General features: G+C 47.3%; 1 protein-coding gene across 4 annotated transcripts in view; it reads right to left on the minus strand.

The window, feature by feature from the left end:
* Positions 1-21,843, minus strand: part of ANKRD27 (ankyrin repeat domain 27) — a 64,653-nt gene that overhangs the window by 10,574 nt on the left and 32,236 nt on the right. For all 4 annotated transcript variants that reach the window (XM_065925731.1, XM_065925729.1, XM_065925730.1 and 1 more), the window contains 9 exons: positions 21,443-21,570; positions 20,882-20,964; positions 19,819-19,934; positions 18,599-18,691; positions 16,612-16,809; positions 14,739-14,798; positions 14,536-14,655; positions 11,496-11,540; positions 6,223-6,345 (listed from right to left, as the gene is read on the minus strand). In XM_065925731.1, the coding sequence (XP_065781803.1) occupies positions 6,223-6,345; positions 11,496-11,540; positions 14,536-14,655; positions 14,739-14,798; positions 16,612-16,809; positions 18,599-18,691; positions 19,819-19,934; positions 20,882-20,964; positions 21,443-21,570 (966 nt within the window). The remainder of the gene's footprint in view (positions 1-6,222; positions 6,346-11,495; positions 11,541-14,535; positions 14,656-14,738; positions 14,799-16,611; positions 16,810-18,598; positions 18,692-19,818; positions 19,935-20,881; positions 20,965-21,442; positions 21,571-21,843) is intronic.

Consider the following 21,843-nt stretch of genomic DNA (forward strand, 5'->3'; position numbering starts at 1 on the left):
CTGGTGGGGATGAAAAATGCTACAATCACTCTGGAAAACTGGCCATTTCTTATGAAGTTAACATATACCTCCTGTGTAAGACATTAATTATACTCATGGGTAATTACCCAAGTAGACATATGTTTACACAAAGACCTGTACACACAAATGTTCACAGTTGCTTTATCCACAAAGCCCAAAGCAGGAGACAACTAAATGCCCTGATCCCAGGTTGTTTCGAGTAATCAACAGTTTATTCTTTACCACTGAGCAGGCCCCTATTGCACTTCGTTTAGCCAGTTAATCTGCTGAAGGACGCATGGGTTGTTTCTGGTTTGGGGATATGGCAAAGTTGTTGATGAACCTATGAGCAGAAATAAAGACACAGATGTAGAGAACAAAGGTATGGGAACACCAAGGGGGTGTGGCGAGGGATGAATTGGGAGATTGGGGCTGACAGATGCAGTGCTGATACTACGTATAAAACAGGTAAGTAATGAGAAGTGGCTGCATGGCACAGGGAGCACGACTCAGCGGTGACCTAAGCGGGAAGGAAAGCCAAAAGAGGGGGTACAGTGTACACAGGGCTGATTCAGTGTACAGCGGAAACCAACACAGCATTGTAAAGCAACTGCTAAGTCCCTTCAGTCACGTCCAACTCTGTGCGACCCCATCCCTGGGATTCTCCAGGCAAGAACACTGGAGTGGGCTGCCGTTTCCTTCTCCAATGCATAAAAGTGAAAAGTGAAAATGAAGTCGCTCAGTCATGTCCGACTCTTCGCGACCCCATGGACTGCAGCCTACCAGGCTCCTCCGTCCATGGGATTTTCCAGGCAAGAGTACTGGAGTGGGGTGCCATTGTCTTCTTTGTGTAAAGCAACTATGCTCCAATAAAAAAAAAATTTTTTTTAAGTTGCTGTGTACATTTGTTTACAGGTTTTTGTGAGAACATAAGTTTCCATACCACTAAGATCAGTGCCCTGAGTGGATCTTCCATTCCACTAAGATCAATAAGGAAAGCAATTGCTGAATCATACTGTAATTACAGGGTAATTCTATGGTTAGTTTTATAAGGAACAACAACACACACGTTTTCCCAAAGTGGCTTTTACATTCCCAGCAGCAAGGCATGAGTAAACCAATTTCCCCGCATCCTCACTGACATCTGGTACTGTCACTTTTCACTAATTTTTATTTTAGCCATTCTGATAGGTGCATAGCACTATCTCATGGTGGTTATAATTTGCATTCCCCTTCAGGGAAATGCATCCTTTAACATCCTTTCACACGCTTATTTGCCATCTTTCAATGTTCTTCAGTGAAATGTATGTTCATTTTCTATGCCCACTTTCTTACTGGTTTTGTTTTTACTATTGAGTTTTGGAAGTTCTTTATATAGTCTAGATTCTGGCCCTTTGTCAGATACATGGTTTGCAGACATTTTCTTTTAAGTCAGTAGTTTGCCTGTAGCTTCTTTGCATGGGTTTCCACAGGGCAAGTTTCTAAATGAGAAGTCCAACTATACTACAAAGCCACAGTCATCAACACAGTATGGTACTAGCACAAAGACAGAAATATAGATCAATGGAACAGACTAGAAAGCCCAGAGATAAAGCCACACAACTATGGACACCTTATCTTTGACAAAGGAGGCAAGAATATACAATGGAGAAAAGATAATCTCTTTAACAAGTGGTGCTGGGAAAACTGGTCAACCACTTGTAAAAGAATGAAACTAGAACACTTTCTAACACCATACACAAAAATAAACTCAAAATGGATTAAAGATCTAAACCTAAGACCAGAAAATATAAAACTCCTAGAGGAAAACATAGGCAAAACACTGACATAAATCAAAGCAGGATCCTCTGTGACCCACATCCCAGAGTAATGGAAATAAAAGCAAAAATAAACAAATGGGACCTAATTAAACTTAAAAGCTTTTGCACAATGAAGGAAACTATAAGCAAGGTGAAAAGACAGCCTTCAGAATGGGAGAAAATAATAGCAAATGAAGCAACTGACAAAGAATTAATCTAAAAAATATACAGGCAGCTCCTGAAGCTCAATTCCAGAAAAATAAACAACCCAATCAAAAATGGGCCAAAGACAAAACACTCTCCGACATAAATCACAGCAGGACCCTCTATGACCCACCTCCCAGAATATTGGAAATAAAAGCAAAAATAAACAAATGGGACCTAATGAAACTTAAAAGCTTTTGCACAACAAAGGAAACTCTAAGCAAGGTGAAAAGACAGCCCTCAGATTGGGAGAAAATAATAGCAAATGAAGAAACAGACAAAGGATTAATCTCAAAAATATACAAGCAACTCCTGAAGCTCAATTCCAGAAAGATAAATGACCCAATCAAAAAATGGGCCAAAGATCTAAACAGACATTTCTCCAAAGAAGACATACAGATGGCTAACAAACACATGAAAAGATGCTCCACATCACTCATTATCAGAGAAATGCAAATCAAAACCACAATGAGGTACCAATACACGCCAGTCAGGATGGCTGCTATCCAAAAGTCTACAAGCAATAAATGCTGGAGAGGGTGTGGAGAAAAGGGAACCCTCTTACACTGTTGGTGGGAATGCAAACTAGTACAGCCACTATGGAGAACAGTGTGGAGATTTCTTAAAAAACTGGAAATAGAACTGCCATATGACCCAGCAATACCACTTCTGGGCATACACACCGAGGAAACCAGATCTGAAAGGGACACGTGCACCCCAATGTTCATCGCAGCACTGTTTATAATAGCCAGGACATGGAAGCAACCTAGATGCCCATCAGCAGATGAACGGATAAGGAAGCTGTGGTACATATACACCATGGAATACTACTCAGCTATTTAAAAGAATTCATTTGAATCAGTTCTAATGCGGTGAATGAAACTGGAGTCTATTATATAGAGTGAAGTAAGTCAGAAAGAGAAACACCAATACACTACATTAACGCATAGATATGGAATTTAGAAAGATGGTAATGATGACCCTATGTGAGACAGCAAAAGATACACAGATGTAAAGAATAGTCTTCTGGACTCTGTGGGAGAAGGCAAGGGTGGGAGGATTTGAGAGAATAGCATGGAAACATGTATATTATCATATGTGAAACAGATCACCAGCCCAGGTTCGATGCATGAGACAGGGTGCTCAGGGCTGGTGCACTGGGATGACCCTGAGGGATGGGATGGGCAGGGAGGTGGGAGGGGGGTCAGGATGGGGAACACATGTACACCCGTGGCTGATTCGTGTCAGTGAATGGCAAAACCCACAATATTGTAATTAACCTCCAGTTAAAATAATTAATTAAAAAATAAATAAATAAGAAGTCCAATTTATCCATTTGTCCTTTATGGATCATGCTGTGGGTGTCCAGTATAAGAACTCTCTGCTTCACTGTTTATAATAGCCAGGACATGGAAGCAACCTAGATGCCCATCAGCAGACGAATGGATAAGGAAGCTGTGGTACATATACACCATGGAATATTACTCAGCCGTTAAAAAGAATTCATTTGAATCAGTTCTAAGGAGATGGATGAAAATGGAGCCCATTATACAGAGTGAAGTAAGCCAGAAAGATAAAGAACATTACAGTATACTAACACATATATACGGAATTTAGAAAGATGGTAACGATGGCCCTATATGCAGGGCAGAAGAAGAGACACAGAAGTACAGAACAGACTTTTGAACTCTGTGGGAGAAGGTGAGGGTGGGATGTTTCAAAAGAACAGCATGTATATTATCTGTGGTGAAACAGACCACCAGCCCAGGTGGGATGCATGAGTCAAGTGCTTGGGCCTGGTGGGCTGGGAAGACCCAGAGGAATCGGGTGGAGAGGGAGGTGGGATGGGGGACCGGGATGGGGAATACGTGTAACTCTATGGCTGATTCATATCAATGTATGACAAAACCCACTGAAAAATTAAAAAAAAAAAAAAAAGAACTCTCTGCTTAAATGCTGGATTCCAAAGATTTCCTCCTGTTTTTTTTTCTAAAAGTTTTATAATTTTACATTTTACAGTTAAGTCTATGATCCACTTTGCATTAATTTTTGTACAGGGTGTGAGTTTAGGTTGAGATTCTTTTTTTTCTGAACATGTCCATTTTCTCCAGCACCATTTGTTGAAAAGGTTATCCTTTCCCCACCAACTTCCTGTTGGACCTCAGCAGCTATATATGTGTGGGTCTATTTCTGAGCTCTCTGATCTGTCTGATCTGTGTGTCTGTCCCTCCACCAGGGCCACACTGTTTTGATTACTGTATCTACATAGTCAGCCTTAATATTGGGTAGAGTGATCCTAATTTATTCTTCCTTGCCAGGATTGTTGTTACTTATTCTGGGACCTGCACCTTTCCATATAAATTTTAAAATTAGCTTGTCTATGTCTACAAAAGCTTTGTTAGGATTTTGATAGGAATTGCATTAAAACTGTAGATCAATCTGAGAAGAAATAACTTCTTTCTTATGCTGAGGCTTCATGAATCTGTATATCTCTCTTAAGTATTAAGGCATTCTTTGATTGATTTTTTCATCAACATTTTGTGATTTCCAGCATACAGAACCTATCCATGTCCTGTTAAATGTCTACCTAAGTAGTTCATTGTTTTTGAGCAGCTGTAAATGATGTTGTATATATAGTGTGTGCTCATGTGCTAGCTGTCTAATTCAAGGTCCCATGTTAAGAAAATTAATTTGACTTAACAAAACAGATACAGAGCAAGATAATGAAGTGATGTGAAGTCACTCAGTCGTGTCCGACTCTTTGCGATCCCATGGACTGTAGCCTTCCAGGCTCCTTTGTCCATGGAATTCTCTGGGCAAGAGTACTGGAGTGGGTTGCCATTTCCCTGTCTCTAACCTTAGAATACGGAAATGGCTGAGTGTGCCGTTCACACGAACCTTTGCGACTGCCGGGTAGTGTGCACACTGGGATGTGCGACTCTTGTTCTGTCCCAACGCTGCTGGATATTTACAGTCCAAAAAACTGACCTCTCCTACGTGGGCTGCTTAAAAATCAAAGGGGTTAAAAAAGGCAGGTGCTGTTTCAAAGGATGTGATGTGAAGTAGCACCTCGGGCCCGGCCGGTGACTATATGGCTGGAGGCAGTCAGCACATCTCTGCTGTTCTTGTTTACTTGGTTTTTTCCACCTCACAGTTCATTAATTGTAACAAGAAGCTGAATTACACATCACAGTGTCTGCTGGATTTGTCAGATAAACTTATGTTCCTGCTCACTTAAAACCTACTATCTTTTTCTCCTTTGTAATTTCTCAAAAAGACACAAGAGTAAATTGCTTCTTGCTGTGATTAAATTAACCCCCACCCTCTTCCAGCCCAGTGGTGTGTTACAGCTTGCTCAGTGATAAAGAATAAAATGTTGACAACACGCAACAACCTGGAATTAGGCTGAGTGAACAGAGCCAGTCCCCAAAGGTTCCATGCTGTATTGATGGCATTTATATAACATTTTTGAAATGACAAAAATATTAGAAATGGGGAACAGATTAGTGGTGACTAGGGGCCAGGGATGGTGGGGTGGGGTGAGGAGGTGTGGTTCTTAGAGGCAACATGAGTGATCTTCCTTGTGATGTGAAAACTCATTTGTACTATGACTGTGGTGGTGGATGAACAAACCTACACATGTGATAAAATGAGACAGAACTAAATACATATACATGCACACAGCACAAGTAAAACTGGGGAAATCTAAGACAGATGGATTGTATCCAGAGCGATACCCTGGTCAGGTTATGTATTATGCTTCTGCAAGCTGTTACCACTGGGGGAAACGGGGGGTGGGGGGGGGACAGGCATCTCTCTGTGCTAGGAGGGGGCCCTCCCGCAGAGGGTGCACCAACATGAGCAAAGGCAGAGGGCAGTGGATGGCGCCTGCAACCTCCCCAGGGGACCAGGGCCACACGGACACAGCCCCTTGGTGTGTGTCTGTTCCTCAGCTCCTGCCTCGTGACTCAGGGGCCCTGAGAACCACTGAAACACCAACCCCTCGTGCGTGGCCCTGTGCCCTGACCTGCATGTTCAGAAAGCAGGCGGCCCAAGCTGGTCCTGCACGACTGTCCACTTTCCTCCACCTTGAGCTGTCTCAAGGGACACCTGCAACCAGCACTCAGCCGTTAGGGCTGAGAAGGGGACAACTTTCCTACGGGGAAAAGAACGTGCCGTCTACTCCCACCCCCACCTTCCAACAGAAGAGACGCCAAACCTTCTGAGCTGGAGCGCATTTGGGGCACTGGCACAAGGGGTGACAGAACTCGAGGTCCGCCACCCCGGCAGCGTCCTCCGCTTCCTCCAGGTCCTCCTCCGTCCACTCCAGCAGGTAACGCACCTGGTGTCAGGCAGGGAGGAGAAACGGGGACTTAAAACCCATCTTCAGCCCCTGAACAAGCCTTGGTGTCCTACACACACACACACACACACACAGTGTCCTACATACACACACACACAGTGTCCTACACATACACACACACACACACACACACACACACACACACAGAGTGTTCTACACACACATACACAGTGTCCACACACACACACACACACAGTGTCCTACACACACACAGTGTCCTACACACACACACACAGTGTCCTACACACACACACAGTGTCCTACACACACACAGTGTCCTACACACACACACACACAGTGTCCTACATACACACACACACACAGACAGTGTCCTACATACACACACACACAGACAGTGTCCTACACACACACACACAGTGTCCTACATACACACACAGTGTCCTACACACACACACACAGTGTCCTACACACACACACACACACAGTGTCCTACACACACACACACACAGTGTCCTACACACACACAGTGTCCTACACACACACACACACAGTGTCCTACATACACACACACACACAGACAGTGTCCTACATACACACACACACAGACAGTGTCCTACACACACACACACAGTGTCCTACATACACACACAGTGTTCTACACACACACACAGACAGTGTCCTACATACACACACACACACACAGTGTCCTACACACACACACACACACACAGAGTGTTCTACACACACATACACAGTGTCCACACACACACACAGTGTCCTACACACACACACACACACACAGTGTCCTACACACACACACACACACACAGTGTCCTACACACACACAGTGTCCTACACACACACACACACACAGTGTCCTACATACACACACACACACAGACAGTGTCCTACATACACACACACACAGACAGTGTCCTACACACACACACACAGTGTCCTACATACACACACAGTGTTCTACACACACACACAGACAGTGTCCTACATACACACACACACACACAGTGTCCTACACACACACAGTGTCCTACACACACACACACACACAGTGTCCTACATACACACACACACACAGACAGTGTCCTACATACACACACACACAGACAGTGTCCTACACACACACACACAGTGTCCTACATACACACACAGTGTTCTACACACACACACAGACAGTGTCCTACATACACACACACACACACAGTGTCCTACACACACACACACACACACAGAGTGTTCTACACACACATACACAGTGTCCACACACACACACAGTGTCCTACACACACACACACACACACAGTGTCCTACACACACACACACACACACAGTGTCCTACATACACACACACACACAGACAGTGTCCTACATACACACACACACAGACAGTGTCCTACACACACACACACACAGTGTCCTACACACACACATACAGTCCTACACACACACACACAGTCCTACACACACACACAGTGTCCTACACACACACACACAGTGTCCTACACACACACACACACAGTGTCCTACATACACACACACACACAGACAGTGTCCTACATACACACACACACAGACAGTGTCCTACACACACACACACAGTGTCCTACATACACACACAGTGTTCTACACACACACACAGACAGTGTCCTACATACACACACACACACACAGTGTCCTACACACACACACACACACACAGTGTCCTACACACACACACACACACACAGAGTGTTCTACACACACATACACAGTGTCCACACACACACACAGTGTCCTACACACACACACACACACACACAGTGTCCTACACACACACACACACAGTGTCCTACACACACACACACACACAGTGTCCTACACACACACACACAGTCCTACACACACACACAGTGTCCTACACACACACACCACTATACACACACCATGGTGTCCTACATACACACACACACACACACACACTGTCCTACACACATACCACACACACACACCTACGCACAGACAGTGTCCTATGCACACACATACAGTCCTACACACACACACACACACACAGCCCTACACACACACACACACACACACACAGTCCTACACACACACACAGTGTCCTACACACACACACACAGTGTCCTACACACACCCAGTGTCCTACACACACACACACAGTGTCCTACACACACACACACACAGTGTCCTACACACACACACACACACACACAGCCCTACACACACACACACACACACACACACAGTCCTACACACACACACAGTGTCCTACACACACACACACAGTGTCCTACACACACCCAGTGTCCTACACACACACACACAGTGTCCTACACACACACACACACACAGTGTCCTACACACACACACACACACACACAGCCCTACACACACACACACACACACACACAGTCCTACACACACACACAGTGTCCTACACACACACACACAGTGTCCTACACACACACAGTGTCCTACACACACACACACAGTGTCCTACACACACACACACACACACAGTGTCCTACACACACACATACAGTCCTACACACACACACACACACACACACACACACACACAGTCCTACACACAAACACAGTGTCCTACACACACACACACAGTGTCCTACACACACACACACACACACAGCCCTACACACACACACACACACACACACACACACACAGTCCTACACACAAACACAGTGTCCTACACACACACACACAGTGTCCTACACACACCCAGTGTCCTACACACACACACACAGTGTCCTACACACACACACACACAGTGTCCTACACACACACACACACAGTGTCCTACACACACACAGTGTCCTACACACACCCAGTGTCCTACACACATACCACACACACACACCTACGCACAGACAGTGTCCTATGCACATACCATACACACACACACATGTTCCCAAATCAGGTCGACATCTCCACCATCAAAGTAACTTATACATGATGGTGCTCTCGCCTGAGGATTCCAGGGTCTCCTGTGCTCAGGCCTCTCTAAATCCTTTCAGTGGTGACAGAGAGACTGAGCTAGCGTTTCTGCAGCTTGTGTTAGATTCTTCTCTTCTGTCTTAGATAGGGGCAGCGTGGTGCTGCTTCAGGGTGATGGCTTTAAAGTCCTGGTCCTAGAGCATCTCGCGAGCACCTCCTCTTGTTATCTAATTGTCCTCCTTCGACAAGCAGTCTGTCTCCTCTTATGGGGGAGCAGACTCACTCCAAGGGGCCAACAACTTGTTCAAGACCACATGATGAGAAAGTGGCGGCGAGAACCTAAATACAGGCTCTCTGACTCCACAAGCATCCCTTCCACGTTAATGCCCTAGCCCACAGGCGAAAGCACTGAAAAGACCCTAACAGGTCAAATCTGTGTTCCAGTAAAGGCCAGTTTCTAGGATAGTAAACGTGAGAAAACAAGAATAAATTTCCAGGCCTGGTTCTGAGCCCTGGGGAAGTCAGCAAATGCCTGCAAGGAGTGACAGAGGGCGCCAGGAAGATGCTATGCACCCCCAAACATCCCTCCTCCAGGGCCCCTCCACATCGCTGACAGCAAGTACTCCACCCAGGCCGAAGGCCTCACCTCCCGGGCTGGCTGGGACAGACCCGACTCAGGGCGATTCCTCTTGGCGGTGTTAGAAGGTACACGATGGGGGAAGGGGGCTGAGGGGCGGTGGCCTCGGGCTGTGGGATGGCGGTTCTGTCGTGTGTGTGGATGGGTTTGGGTGGTGACCACCAGGCCTCTGCTCAGCTCCTCCGTGAGTGCCCCCACCCGCTCGCCCACCCACAGGGTGAAGAGCAGATTCGCCTCGACACAGGAAGGGTCGGTCTCTTCTCTACACTCGTAGGAGCCTGAGAAACTCCTCCTTGGCTTCCCTCAAGAATGCTGGCTTCCCCGGGGCTGGTCTCGAGAGGGGAGCAGCCAGCACCAGCCAGATCCACACCCCGGGTCCTCCCATGAGAGGAGCCGCGAATCAGGCGGAGGGATTCACAGTGGGCTCTGGGCAGAGGCTAAGACACTGACAACTATGTTCCGACTCCATATACCCCCGGAGACTGTGCTAATCAGATCCCAGGAACTTCTGTCCATCACCCCAAATTCCATCATCCTTGAGAAGCACTCTTGAAACATGACTCTTAAAAGCGCTCTTGTAAACCCAATCCACTCAAGGCTCCAAATCTGGTAAGGGCTAGTTTACTCCTCCTTTTAAAGTGGAAGACAGGGGACTTCCCTAGTGGTCCAGTGGCTCAGACTCCTTCCTCCCATCGCAGGGGGCCTCGGTTTAATTCCTGGTCGGGGAACTAGATCCCACAGGCCACAACTAAAGATCCCACATGCCACATCTAAGACCCATTGTAGCCAAATAAATTTAAAAAAAAAATTTTTTTTTTTTTAATTTTTAAAAACTAAAGTGGAAGACAGAACAAATTCCTTTCAGGAAGCCGAAGAAAAGTCAGGGGAACTGCCCATGGGCGTCCCCAGTGATGTCACAGCTGTTCCCCGTCACCTGACAGAAAGGGTTAGGACGCACACCTTAGCGCCATCTCATCTGGACGCTTGCTTGCTGTGGGTCCTTTCAGCCCCAAGCCTGGGACTCAGCCTCCTGACCAGGATGCCACACCGCCCACAGCTCCTTGCAGGGCGACACCTACGCCCTCTGTGTTCTGGCTTCCCCTTCGCCACCTCTACCCATCCCCTACCCAGCCTGTTCACCTTGCTCCTGGCTAGTGGGGTCCGGCCCTCTTGCCAGCATTACCACCCTTCTGGAATATGAATATCTAAAAGGCAGGGGCAGGCTCCCTCTGAGGCTTTATCCCACCTGCCTCGTAACTTGTGGGAGGGTACGTCCCATCCCTTCACCATCACTCATGAAATGCACCCCTTCTGTGTGAACGTGAACAAAGACCTCCCCACAGCTCCTAACTCACTTGGAAACAAAAAACATGGGCACAGCTGCTTCAGCTGAGAGCAAGCCGTCTGAAATTCACTTCTAAAACTCACCATTTCTATGGAGGTTGTATGTGTTTGGAGATAGCATATGGGAACTCTGTCTACTTCCTGCTCACTTTTTCTATGAACCTAAAGCTTTCCAAAGAATAAACTCTATTAATTATTAAATAAAACTCACCATCTCCAGGTCTCCATCAGCAACAGCTCTTAAAAGTTTTTCTACCTTAATAAAAGGAAAAAGAATGTAAGGGAAAATATAATAATATGGTAAGAATAGAAACAATAAAAATGACATTCTGGGCATCCCCTAGTGGTCCAGTGGTTAGAACGCAGTGTTTCCACTGCTGGGGGCCTGGATTCAATCCCTGGTCTGGGGATTAAGATGCCACAAGACTCATGGTCAAAATGATTAAATAAAGTTGAAATTCATGTTATTATTAGAAAAACAAAACAAGAGCATTCTGAAGACCTAGTAGCTTTCATGTCTCTTGATCTCATTATCTTTCAAACACATCCCCAAAGTTGTTCATACAGGGCAGCTTCCATATAAGGTCTATAAGATGACCTGCCACTCATGTGGCACAGGGGGACACCAGTCACCTGGAGCCCAAGTGCGTCCTAAGAGGGCGACCACCCACCAGACCTGCATCTACTCAGCTCTTGTTATCCACCAGCTACGGATACCATGAGGTTAAAGCTCACGGATCCACTCACAGCCTCTGTTAAACCCTGGAGCGTAAAATACTTAGGAGTATATCTACCTAAAGAAACAAAAGACCTATACATAGAAAACTATAAAATACTGATGAAAGAAATCAAAGAGGACACAAACAGATGGAGAAACATACCATGTTCATGGATTGGAAGAATCAATATTGTGAAAATGGCTATTCTACCCAAAGCGATCTATAGATTCAATGCAATCCCTATCAAGCTACCAACGGTATTTTTCACAGAACTAGAACAAATAATTTCACAATTTGTATGGAAATACAAAAAACCTCGAATAGCCAAAGTAATCTTGAGAAAGAAGAATGGAACTGGAGGAATCAACCTGCCTGACTTCAGACTCTACTACAAAGCCACAGTCATCAAGACAGTATGGTACTGGCACAAAGACAGAAATATAGATCAATGGAACAAAATAGAAAGCCCAGAGATAAATCCACGAACCTATGGACACCTTATCTTTGACAAAGAAGGCAAGGATATACAATGGAAAAAAGACAGCCTCTTTAACAAGTGGTGCTGGGAAAACTGGTCAACCACTTGTAAAAGAATGAAACTAGAACACTTTCTAACACCATACACAAAAATAAACTCAAAATGGATTAAAGATCTAAATGTAAGACCAGAAACTATAAAACTCCTAGAGGAGAACATAGGCAAAACACTCTCCAACATAAATCTCAGCAAGATCCTCTATGACCCACCTCCCAGAATATTGGAAATAAAAGCAAAACTAAACAAATGGGATCGAATGAAACTTAAAAGCTTCTGTACTACAAAGGAAACTATAAGTAAGGTGAAAAGACAGCCCTCAGACTGGGAGAAAATAATAGCAAATGAAGCAACAGACAAAGGATTAATCTCAAAAATATACAAGCAACTCCTGAAGCTCAATTCCAGAAAAATAAATGAGCCTATCAAAAAATGGGCCAAAGAACTAAACAGACATTTCTCCAAAGAAGACATACAGATGGCTAACAAACACACGAAAAGATGCTCAACATCACTCATTATTAGAGAAATGCAAATCAAAACCACAATGAGCTACCATTACACGCCAGTCAGGATGGCTGCTATCCAAAAGTCTATAAGCAATACATGCTGGAGAGGGTGTGGAGAAAAGGGAACCCTCTTACACTGTTGGTGGGAATGCAAACTAGTACAGCCACTATGGAGAACAATGTGGAGATTTCTTAAAAAACTGGAAATAGAACTGCCATATGACCCAGCAATACCACTTCTGGGCATACACACCGAGGAAACCAGATCTGAAAGAGACACGTGCCCCCCAGTGTTCATCGCAGCACTGTTTGTAATAGCCAGGACATGGAAGCAACCTAGATGCCCATCAGCAGACGAATGGATAAGGAAGCTGTGGTACATACACACCATGGAATATTACTCAACCGTTAAAAAGAATTCATTTGAATCAGTTCTAACGAGATGGACGAAACTGGAGCCCATTATACAGAGTGAAGTAAGCCAGAAAGATAAAGACCAATACAGTATACTAACACATATATATGGAATTTAGAAAGATGGCAATGATAATCCTATATGCAAAACAGAAAAAGAGACACAGAAGTACAGAACAGACTTTTGAACTCTGTGGGAGAAGGTGAGGGTGGGATGTTTTGAAAGAACAGCATGTATATTATCTATGGTGAAACAGATCACTAGCCCAGGTGAGATGCATGAGACAAGTGCTCGGGCCTGGTGCACTGGGAGGACCCAGAGGAATCGGGTGGAGAGGAAGGTGGGATGGGGGATCGGGATGGGGAATACGTGTAGCTCTATGGCTGATTCATGTCAATGTATGACAAAACCCACTGAAATGTTGTGAAGTAATTAGCCTCCAACTAATAAAAAAAAAAACAAGCACAGGAGAGGAGAAAAAAAAAAAAAACACCCTGGAGCGTGTCTCTGGGCTTTTCTTCGCTGTGGTTCTGCATTGAGCTTGGGGTGGCGGGGGTGGAGGGGCCCCGGGGTGGGGTCAGTGAGGGCTCCCCAACCACAGGGGAGGAACTGGGGTGCATCCACACCATGGTCGACTCTGTGGGCTGACTCTGGACAAGCTCTAGGGTTAAGTTAGACAGGGAAAAACAAACAAACAGGGTGTAAGTCAGCTTTTATAAAAGGCAGTGCGAGAGGACACGCAAGTATCTCCATAAACTCTGCAGGAAGTCAGGAACGACACACCAAGTTAATAAGTGAGCTGACGGAGCGGGAGGGAAGGACGGAGAACGTGCTTGGTAAAATAATCTTAAAGCCCGGGACCTACAGGCGACTCTACCTATAGGCTTCTTAGAATACTCTCCGTCCCATCACACACCCACTCCCATACACAGACACTTAAGCACGTGTGTCCATGAAGGGCAAAGCGGCGGCGGCTGGGCTCCCCCCAAGGGCACGGCATGGCCCTGTCAGGTCGGGCTCTAAGTGGCCCCCAGAACACGGGTCCTCCCCACCCTCCCGTCTGGGAGCCTCACCTCCCTGTAGTCCTTCCTGGGCTCCTCTTGCCTGGAGCTCAGCGACGCGGAGGAGAAGCTGGAGGTGGAGGAGCCCTGGCTGATGGAGTCCATGGAGCACTGAGGGGCCTGCACAGACACCTACAGCCCGGCGAGAGTGAGGGTGAGGGCCAGACAGAGGCTGGTCGCGAACAGGGCCGATGAGCGCAGCCCTGCCGTCTTACCTCTGAAGACTTCTGCCTCCTCTCGAAGGACAGATGGTGGGCTTCCATGATGGACAGAATCTAGGATGAAGGGGACACAAATGGGTCCTGAGATGAGTAACCGAAATCTCATCACCTGTACGGTGCCCCCCACCTCCTCGGGAGGGCACTCAGCCCAGCCAGGCCCACAGCGGGCAGGAAACTACTCAGACTCACACTAAGTCCAGCAGGAGGAGCCAGTCTCCCCACCGATGGGCTCAGAGGACAAGGGAACCCAGGCACAGAGGGGCCTCACAGGCTGCCTGGTCCAGCCTGGGCTGGTTGTCCACAGGCCGAAAACGTGGCCTTTCCACTGGCAGCCAGGGGCCTCAAGCGGGGGCAGCTCAGAGCCAAGCAGGACGGCCGTCTGCTTCTTCTGTCTGCAGATCTCCCTCTGGAGGGGCCTTTGGGAGAAGCTCTGGGACAGAGGCTCCCTCAGCCCCTCATGGGCATCTCCGGCCAAGGGTGGCCTCACCCAGTCCCCCAGCTCTGGCTGCTGCAAAGCTGAGAGCCCATGAGGGCATAGGCAGCTGAGCCCGCTCCCCTCCCCCGGGCCAGGAGCAGGGATTTAAACCTCTGAAAACTTGGCTCCGAAAACTAGGTCTTACATTGTGACCTTATCACACACACACACACACAATAATAACAATAAACAAAGAGGGCGGGGGGAAACATCTGGAGGTGATGCATCTGTTTACAGCAGAGACTGTGGTGCTGGTCTCACGGGCGGGGACTGATCTCCAAACCCATCAAGTTGCATATGCTAAATGTGCACAGCTTTCTGTATGTCAAACATTACCTCAATGAAATTGAAAGTGAAATCACTCAGTCGTGTCCAACCAGGCTCCTCTGTCCATGGGATTTTCCAGGCAAGAACACTGGAGTGGGTTGCCATTTCCTTCTCCAGGGGATCTTCCTGACCCAGGGATCGAACTCAAGTCTCCCACATTGCAGGCAGACTTTTGCCATCTGAGGAGTTTTCTGTAAGTCACTCATACCTCAATAAAGTAGTCTAAAAACAAAAACTGGTACTCCTAGAAGACAGGCAGGAACTAAAAGAACTCTCTAGATGAGGGTTGGGAACGATATGATAAAACATCAAAAGTAGGGCCTGTGTAAAGAGAGACATCTGGAGACCTGCATGGAAAGAGAATCACCTGCGCGAGCCACCAGCCAGGCTGGTCTGGACATCAGGACCTCGGATGGCCATGGCAGGTGGCCATACGCTCCCCCGGCTAGTTGGTCAAACGCTTCTCTGTGGGCATCCCTTCAACAGGGCTGCTGCCACAAGGCATACAGGCCTGGCCTCTGGAAGGACCCCCCCATTCCCCACCCCCTTGCAAGTGAGCACTGCATGACATGTGGGCCCAAACTACGTGTGTCCAGAAGTTACTGGCAGGAAAGGATAGTAGTTCATTAATGAATCATTTACGGAGGAAACTATACCCAATGACATCCAGAGCCGGCCGACTCAGAGTAAGGTTTCAGGCGCTGAGGGTGTGGGAACAGGGAACAGAGCTGAGCTGCTGTCTCCATGCCCCACCCCTGCTCTTCCTGGCCAGAGCCACCGCCCCATCTCCTCTCACTCTGTCTGCTCACAAGCCAACAGCCCTCAAAGGTAAACTCTGCAGGAGCAGCTCCTGGTAGAACACTGAGAAAAACCCCTACTAAGATGGAAAATAATATGACTGCATGAACCTAATTAACAGCCAGGTGTGGCATGCAGCACAGCGGGTATGCACACATTCTAGCCTTGGGGACCAATGCAGTTTGAACAGCATGGCAGAGACCTGATCTGCGGATGGTGGTGTTTTTTTTTTAAGTCATACTGCCTCTCCGGGCGGAAAAACGCTACCTTTGAGTTTAACGCACACTTGAGGGGCGTTTCCTTCAGTCTGTTCTGGGTCTCTGTGGACGCCCCGTTCTGCAACAAGGTCTCGATGATGCCCTGGTAACCCCAGCGGGCAGCGATGTGCAGCGGGGTGTCCCCTTTCTCGTTACCGATGTCCAGTCTGCAGGCCTGCACGTCAAAGTAGACCAGAGCCTTCACGCACTGTGAACAGAATGGGAGAGGCCCCCGTGAGCTCACACGCCAGGCCCCCGGCAGATCTGTGCACCCTGCAGCCTCAGCCTATATCCCGACTCGATCCAGGTGCCATCTGCCAAGCAAACGTGCAGTAAGAGGACATTACACCTCCAGGGCTCCAGGTAACCTGATCAGGACACAATTTTTATTTTTTAAGAACCCAACTGCCAATCAACTAGAATGGCTGAATAAATTGTCACATATCATGTGTAGAAAGGAGTTCCCAGAGTAGGCCCGACCATTATCCCATGAGAGGCCTGCCTGTAGGTCTGGGCCTGGACTGGCCAAGTTCCTTGGCAGCTTGGATTTGAGGACCGTTCTCACAGTGCCCAGACTGATAGATAAGATGGGCTCCCTGGGCCTAAACTGTTTGTCCAACAGTGGTTTATGCTGAACACCTGCTGTTCTTCTGGGAGTCTGGAATTTGAAACATGCTAGGCAGAGAGGGTTCACATGACCAGCCTCCAACCAAAATCTCGGGCACTGAGTCCCTGATGAGCTTCTGGTGGGAAACACCATGCACGTGTTGTTACGTTGCCAGAGGAATAAGTGTGTCCTGAGTGACTCCACAGGGAGCGACTCTTGGAAGCCTGTCCCTGTTTCCTCCGGGCTTCATCCTTGCACCTTCCCTTTGGCTGGTTTTGCTCTGTGTCCTTTCACTACAACAAATCAGAGCTGTGAAGCAACTGTACGCTGAGTCCTGTGAGCCTTCCTAGTGAGTTACTGAACTGGGGAGTGGCCTCAGGGACCCTGACACAATTCACATGATAGATTATTGTGTAGTGATTACAGAATGGGCTAGATCTACATTGATTGACCCACAGGATGTCCACAATATAGTAAATTAGGAAAATAAGCTGCATAAAAATATGTCAGGGGGACTTCCCTGGTGGTCCAGTGGTTAAGAGTCTGCCTTCCAATGCAGGGGACGCAGGTTCAATCCCTGGTCAGGGAACTAAGACCCCACATTGTATGTATGTCTGTGCTTAGTTGCTCAGTCAAGTCTGACTCTTTGCGACCCCATGGACAGTAGCCCACCAGGCTTCTCTCTCCATGGGATTTCCCAGGCAAGAATACTGGAGCGGATTGCCATTTCCTTCTGCAGGGGATATTTCCAACCCAGGGATCGAACCCATGTCTTCTGTGTCTCCTGCATTCCAGGTGGATTCTTTACTTGCTGAGCCATCCTACATGCTGCAGGGCAACTAAGCCCTCAAACCACAGCAAAAGATCTCGCACGTCGCAAAGACCCAATGCAGCCAAATAAGAATAAATATATATTTTTAACATGTGTAGGGTATGATCTCATTTTCACTCCTCAACCACCTAACCCTTTGTCTGTATAAATCTACCTGTATATCATCGTGGAGAGAAGCAGGGGAGAGAGTGGTTAGGGGGAAAAAAAACACAGGCACAGTTAAATATTAAGCGAAAATGGAAATGGTAAAATTCTTTGATATTACCACAAAAATATAAAATGTAAAGACTGAGGACGAACACAGGCAAGAAGCAGATGGCAGCAGGGATGATGCATGAGATTTCAGGAAAAGACAATGGGCAGGTATGTTTTAGATTTCTGTTATTTCAGTAGAGCACCTGTGACATGCTTTTAAATTTTTTAATTAAAAAAATAATACACCAAATGTTCCAATAATTGTCAACATAAAATACAACACACAGCAAATGTGAAATTCACATTTCTGCTCCAGCGAGAAGGGGTGAGGCACCCTCCCTGGGGACAGCGAGGGCCACTTACGTCCTCGTGGCCGTAGGTGCAGGCCAGGTGCAGCGGGGTGTTACCGTTGTTGTCTTGCACTTCGGCGCTGGCTTTGTAGTGCAGCAGCAACAGCTTCCAAGGGAGAGGAGAGAGCGGTGACCACCAGCGAGCGTGGCAGGGCAGGCCCGGGGCCCTCCCGGAGCACGGCCTGGGGCCTCACAGGGGGCTGTTGCCCGCTCTCCATTTTCAACCTTACCTACTTGCATTACAATTGAAATCAGATCAGCCCTATAATGGAAACCGATCTGAAAAAGAATATATACTATAGGGATTTCCCTGGTGGTCCAGTGGTTAGGGCAACGCATTTCCGCTGAAAGGGGCCTGGGTTCAATCCCTGGTCAAGGAACTAAGATCCTGCATGCTATGGCCAGAAAATAAAGAAAAAGTTACAAAAAAAAAAGTACTTGGCCCTGGGCCTGGTGCTTAATAAGTCAATGAAGGTCAGCTCCCCATAGCCCCAGGGCGCTGAGTCTTGTGTGCAATGTCAGACATGTATTGGCCTAAAAAAATTAAAATTAAAAAGGTAAAAAATTGTACACTGTAAATATACTACATACATACATACATATATATAACTGAATCACTTTGCTGTACATCTGCAACTTATGCATTGTAAATCAACTATACTTCAATTACACCAAAAAATTGAAAATTTGAAAAATAAAAGCAAAAAAAGTATCACTCCTCTTTCCTGAGAAAAAGTTTAGAGATCATTAAAAAAATAAGAAAGAGTGGATATATGTATATGTATAACTGATTCACTTTGCTGAAACTAACACAACATTGTAAATCAACTACACTCTAATAAAAACTTAAAAAAAAAAGAAAAACAACCCCCATCAATCACCAGCAGGAACGGAGGCACTTTATGTACCAAACAACTTTGGTAGAAATCGAAACATCACTGACTGGCAAAACAATTTTGCTTTCCAGTTTCTGAACTGTCTTCTCACCCGTAGGTATTAAGTCCAAGGGAAAGTCCATCTTGGGGCCCTATCTAAAATATTTCGAGTATCTGGGGGGGTGCCCTTCTTATTGCAGATTATCGTGATGTTTCTAATCTACATCTAACAGTTTTTGCCCAGCAGACTTGGGGAGGCACCCAAGACGCCAGGCTCGCCGTGACCTCCCCCACAGAGGCACGTGGAACAGAGGAGAGGCCAGCCCTGCAAGGCCTCGAGCAGAGCCCAGCTGCTCACCGTCACGCTCTGATAGCCCTTCTGACACGCAAGGTGGAGCGGGGTGGAGCCGTGGTAGTCCGTGGCGTTCACCACTGCGCCCTTGGAAACCAGGAGGTCGATGAGGGACGCCTGCCCTGCAGAACAGAAGGGAAGAAGGGGGGCTTTCTGAAACCAGTGAGCGAAGCCATGACTTTATTTCACCCTCTCATCTGCTGGCATGAGACAAGCCAGGAGGCATTTTTCTGCGTGGGGGGAACCAGAGCTAACGTCAAGTCATACGCTGCAGACTCTGGACACTCTGGGGGTGGTGCTCCCCCTCTGGAGGGAGTTCAGCTCCAGCCCCACCCCTACCCAAACCCCTGCCACAGCCACAGAAGGAAGGGGAAAAGAGCCTTAGATGTCTACAGAAGAGTCCATGGTGCATCACTTCACAGGATGGAATATTGTGCGACCATGAAAAAAAAATACTGACATGGAGAAATGTTTTTATATATCACCTAGTGAAAAAAAGCACCCCACAGACATTGTGAGCCCCACAATATCATATCATTTATATACACACACACTCAAGCGTGCTGACGTTTCAGACAGTCATGAATCGAAACAATCTTTAGATGACTGGAGGATGGAAAGAGCTTACAGATGTTGTGTTTTCTACCTTGAATGTGCACTTTTATTTGAATGTGCACTTTTATTTGACGGTGCACTTTAAAAGACAGAGAACTATATTCAGTATCCTATGATAAATCATGATGGAAAAGAATATAGAATAAAAAATAAAGATAGTAAAGTTATTTTTTTTTAAATCAGGAATATAAGAACCTCAATTCTGAGGTCAGTCTCATAGTTCAGATTCAAGCCTTGCCTGGCTGGACCACCAGCCCAGGGCAGTGTCAGGCATCCACGCAGGCCGGGCACGTGCTCTTCTAGCCCAGGGACAGCACATGAATGTCCCGGGGCGGGGAGCCTGTGATACAATCCCTCCCGCCACCCCACACCACCTCCCCCAGCAGCCAGGCTCTGCTGGGGCACCCTTGGCCCCATCCCTTTGCCCTGAGAGCACAGAGGCCGGAGCACATACCACAGAGGGCAGCCACATGGAGCGGTGTGTGACCCCTGTCGTCTCTGGAGAACGGGGTGACAACTGAGGGGTCATTCAGCCTCCTAAAAGGGAAAGAGGACACAGAGAAATAGACCCGCGGCATGGACACGCTGGGGTCCTGGGACCAGAAGACAGACCTCCGGTGTGATCCAAGCTGGGTCTCTTCTATAGCGTCCCGGAGATCACCAGCCACGGCTTCTGCCGCTGCCCTCCCCAGACCCAGCCAAAGAGCCCGATAAAGATAAGAGGAAACTGGAAAGGTTGTGGGGAAGAGCTGACAGTCCTCTATCTAAAACCCACTTTCCGAGGTTGAGGCAGGCCCTCTGCCCGCCTCCCCAGGTTAAGCAGCCCAGCAGGGTGCTAAGCGTTTTTATTCCATCTGATTCGCCAAAGAGGCAGAGGTTACCATCTCCACTTTACAGCACAAACAGCAGAGTGCAGCAAGGATAACTTCCTTATTCCAAACTGCACAGCGAGCGCGGGGGAAAGTTCCACCCAGGCCCCGAGTCCCCCCTTCCCGGCGCTGAGGGGCCCTCTCACCCAGAGACGAGTTTCTCACAGTCGTCACAGAAACACAGAGGGTGACACATCTTTTGGACGGCATCTTTATCTTGGTCTTCCTGGCTCAGAAGTCTCTCCACTTCCTTCTGGTTACCTGATGCGATGTGCTAAAAAGTGACATCAAAAACACTGTTGACAGGTCGGAATGATTCATTCTGTAAGCTGTGAATTTTGGGAGCATCCTTACAGAAACATATATCTATGAGTGTGCGCTTAGCAGCTCACTTGTGTCTGACTCTTTGCAACCCCAGGGACTGTAGCCTGCCAGGCTCCTCTGTCCATGGGGATTCTCCAGGCAAGAATACTGGAGTGGGTTGCCATGCCCTCCTCCAGGGGATCTTCCCAACCCAGGGATTGAACCCAGATCTCCTGCATTGCAG

Source organism: Muntiacus reevesi, chromosome 2 (assembly GCF_963930625.1).
Source record: "Muntiacus reevesi chromosome 2, mMunRee1.1, whole genome shotgun sequence".
NCBI lineage: Eukaryota > Metazoa > Chordata > Mammalia > Artiodactyla > Cervidae > Muntiacus > Muntiacus reevesi.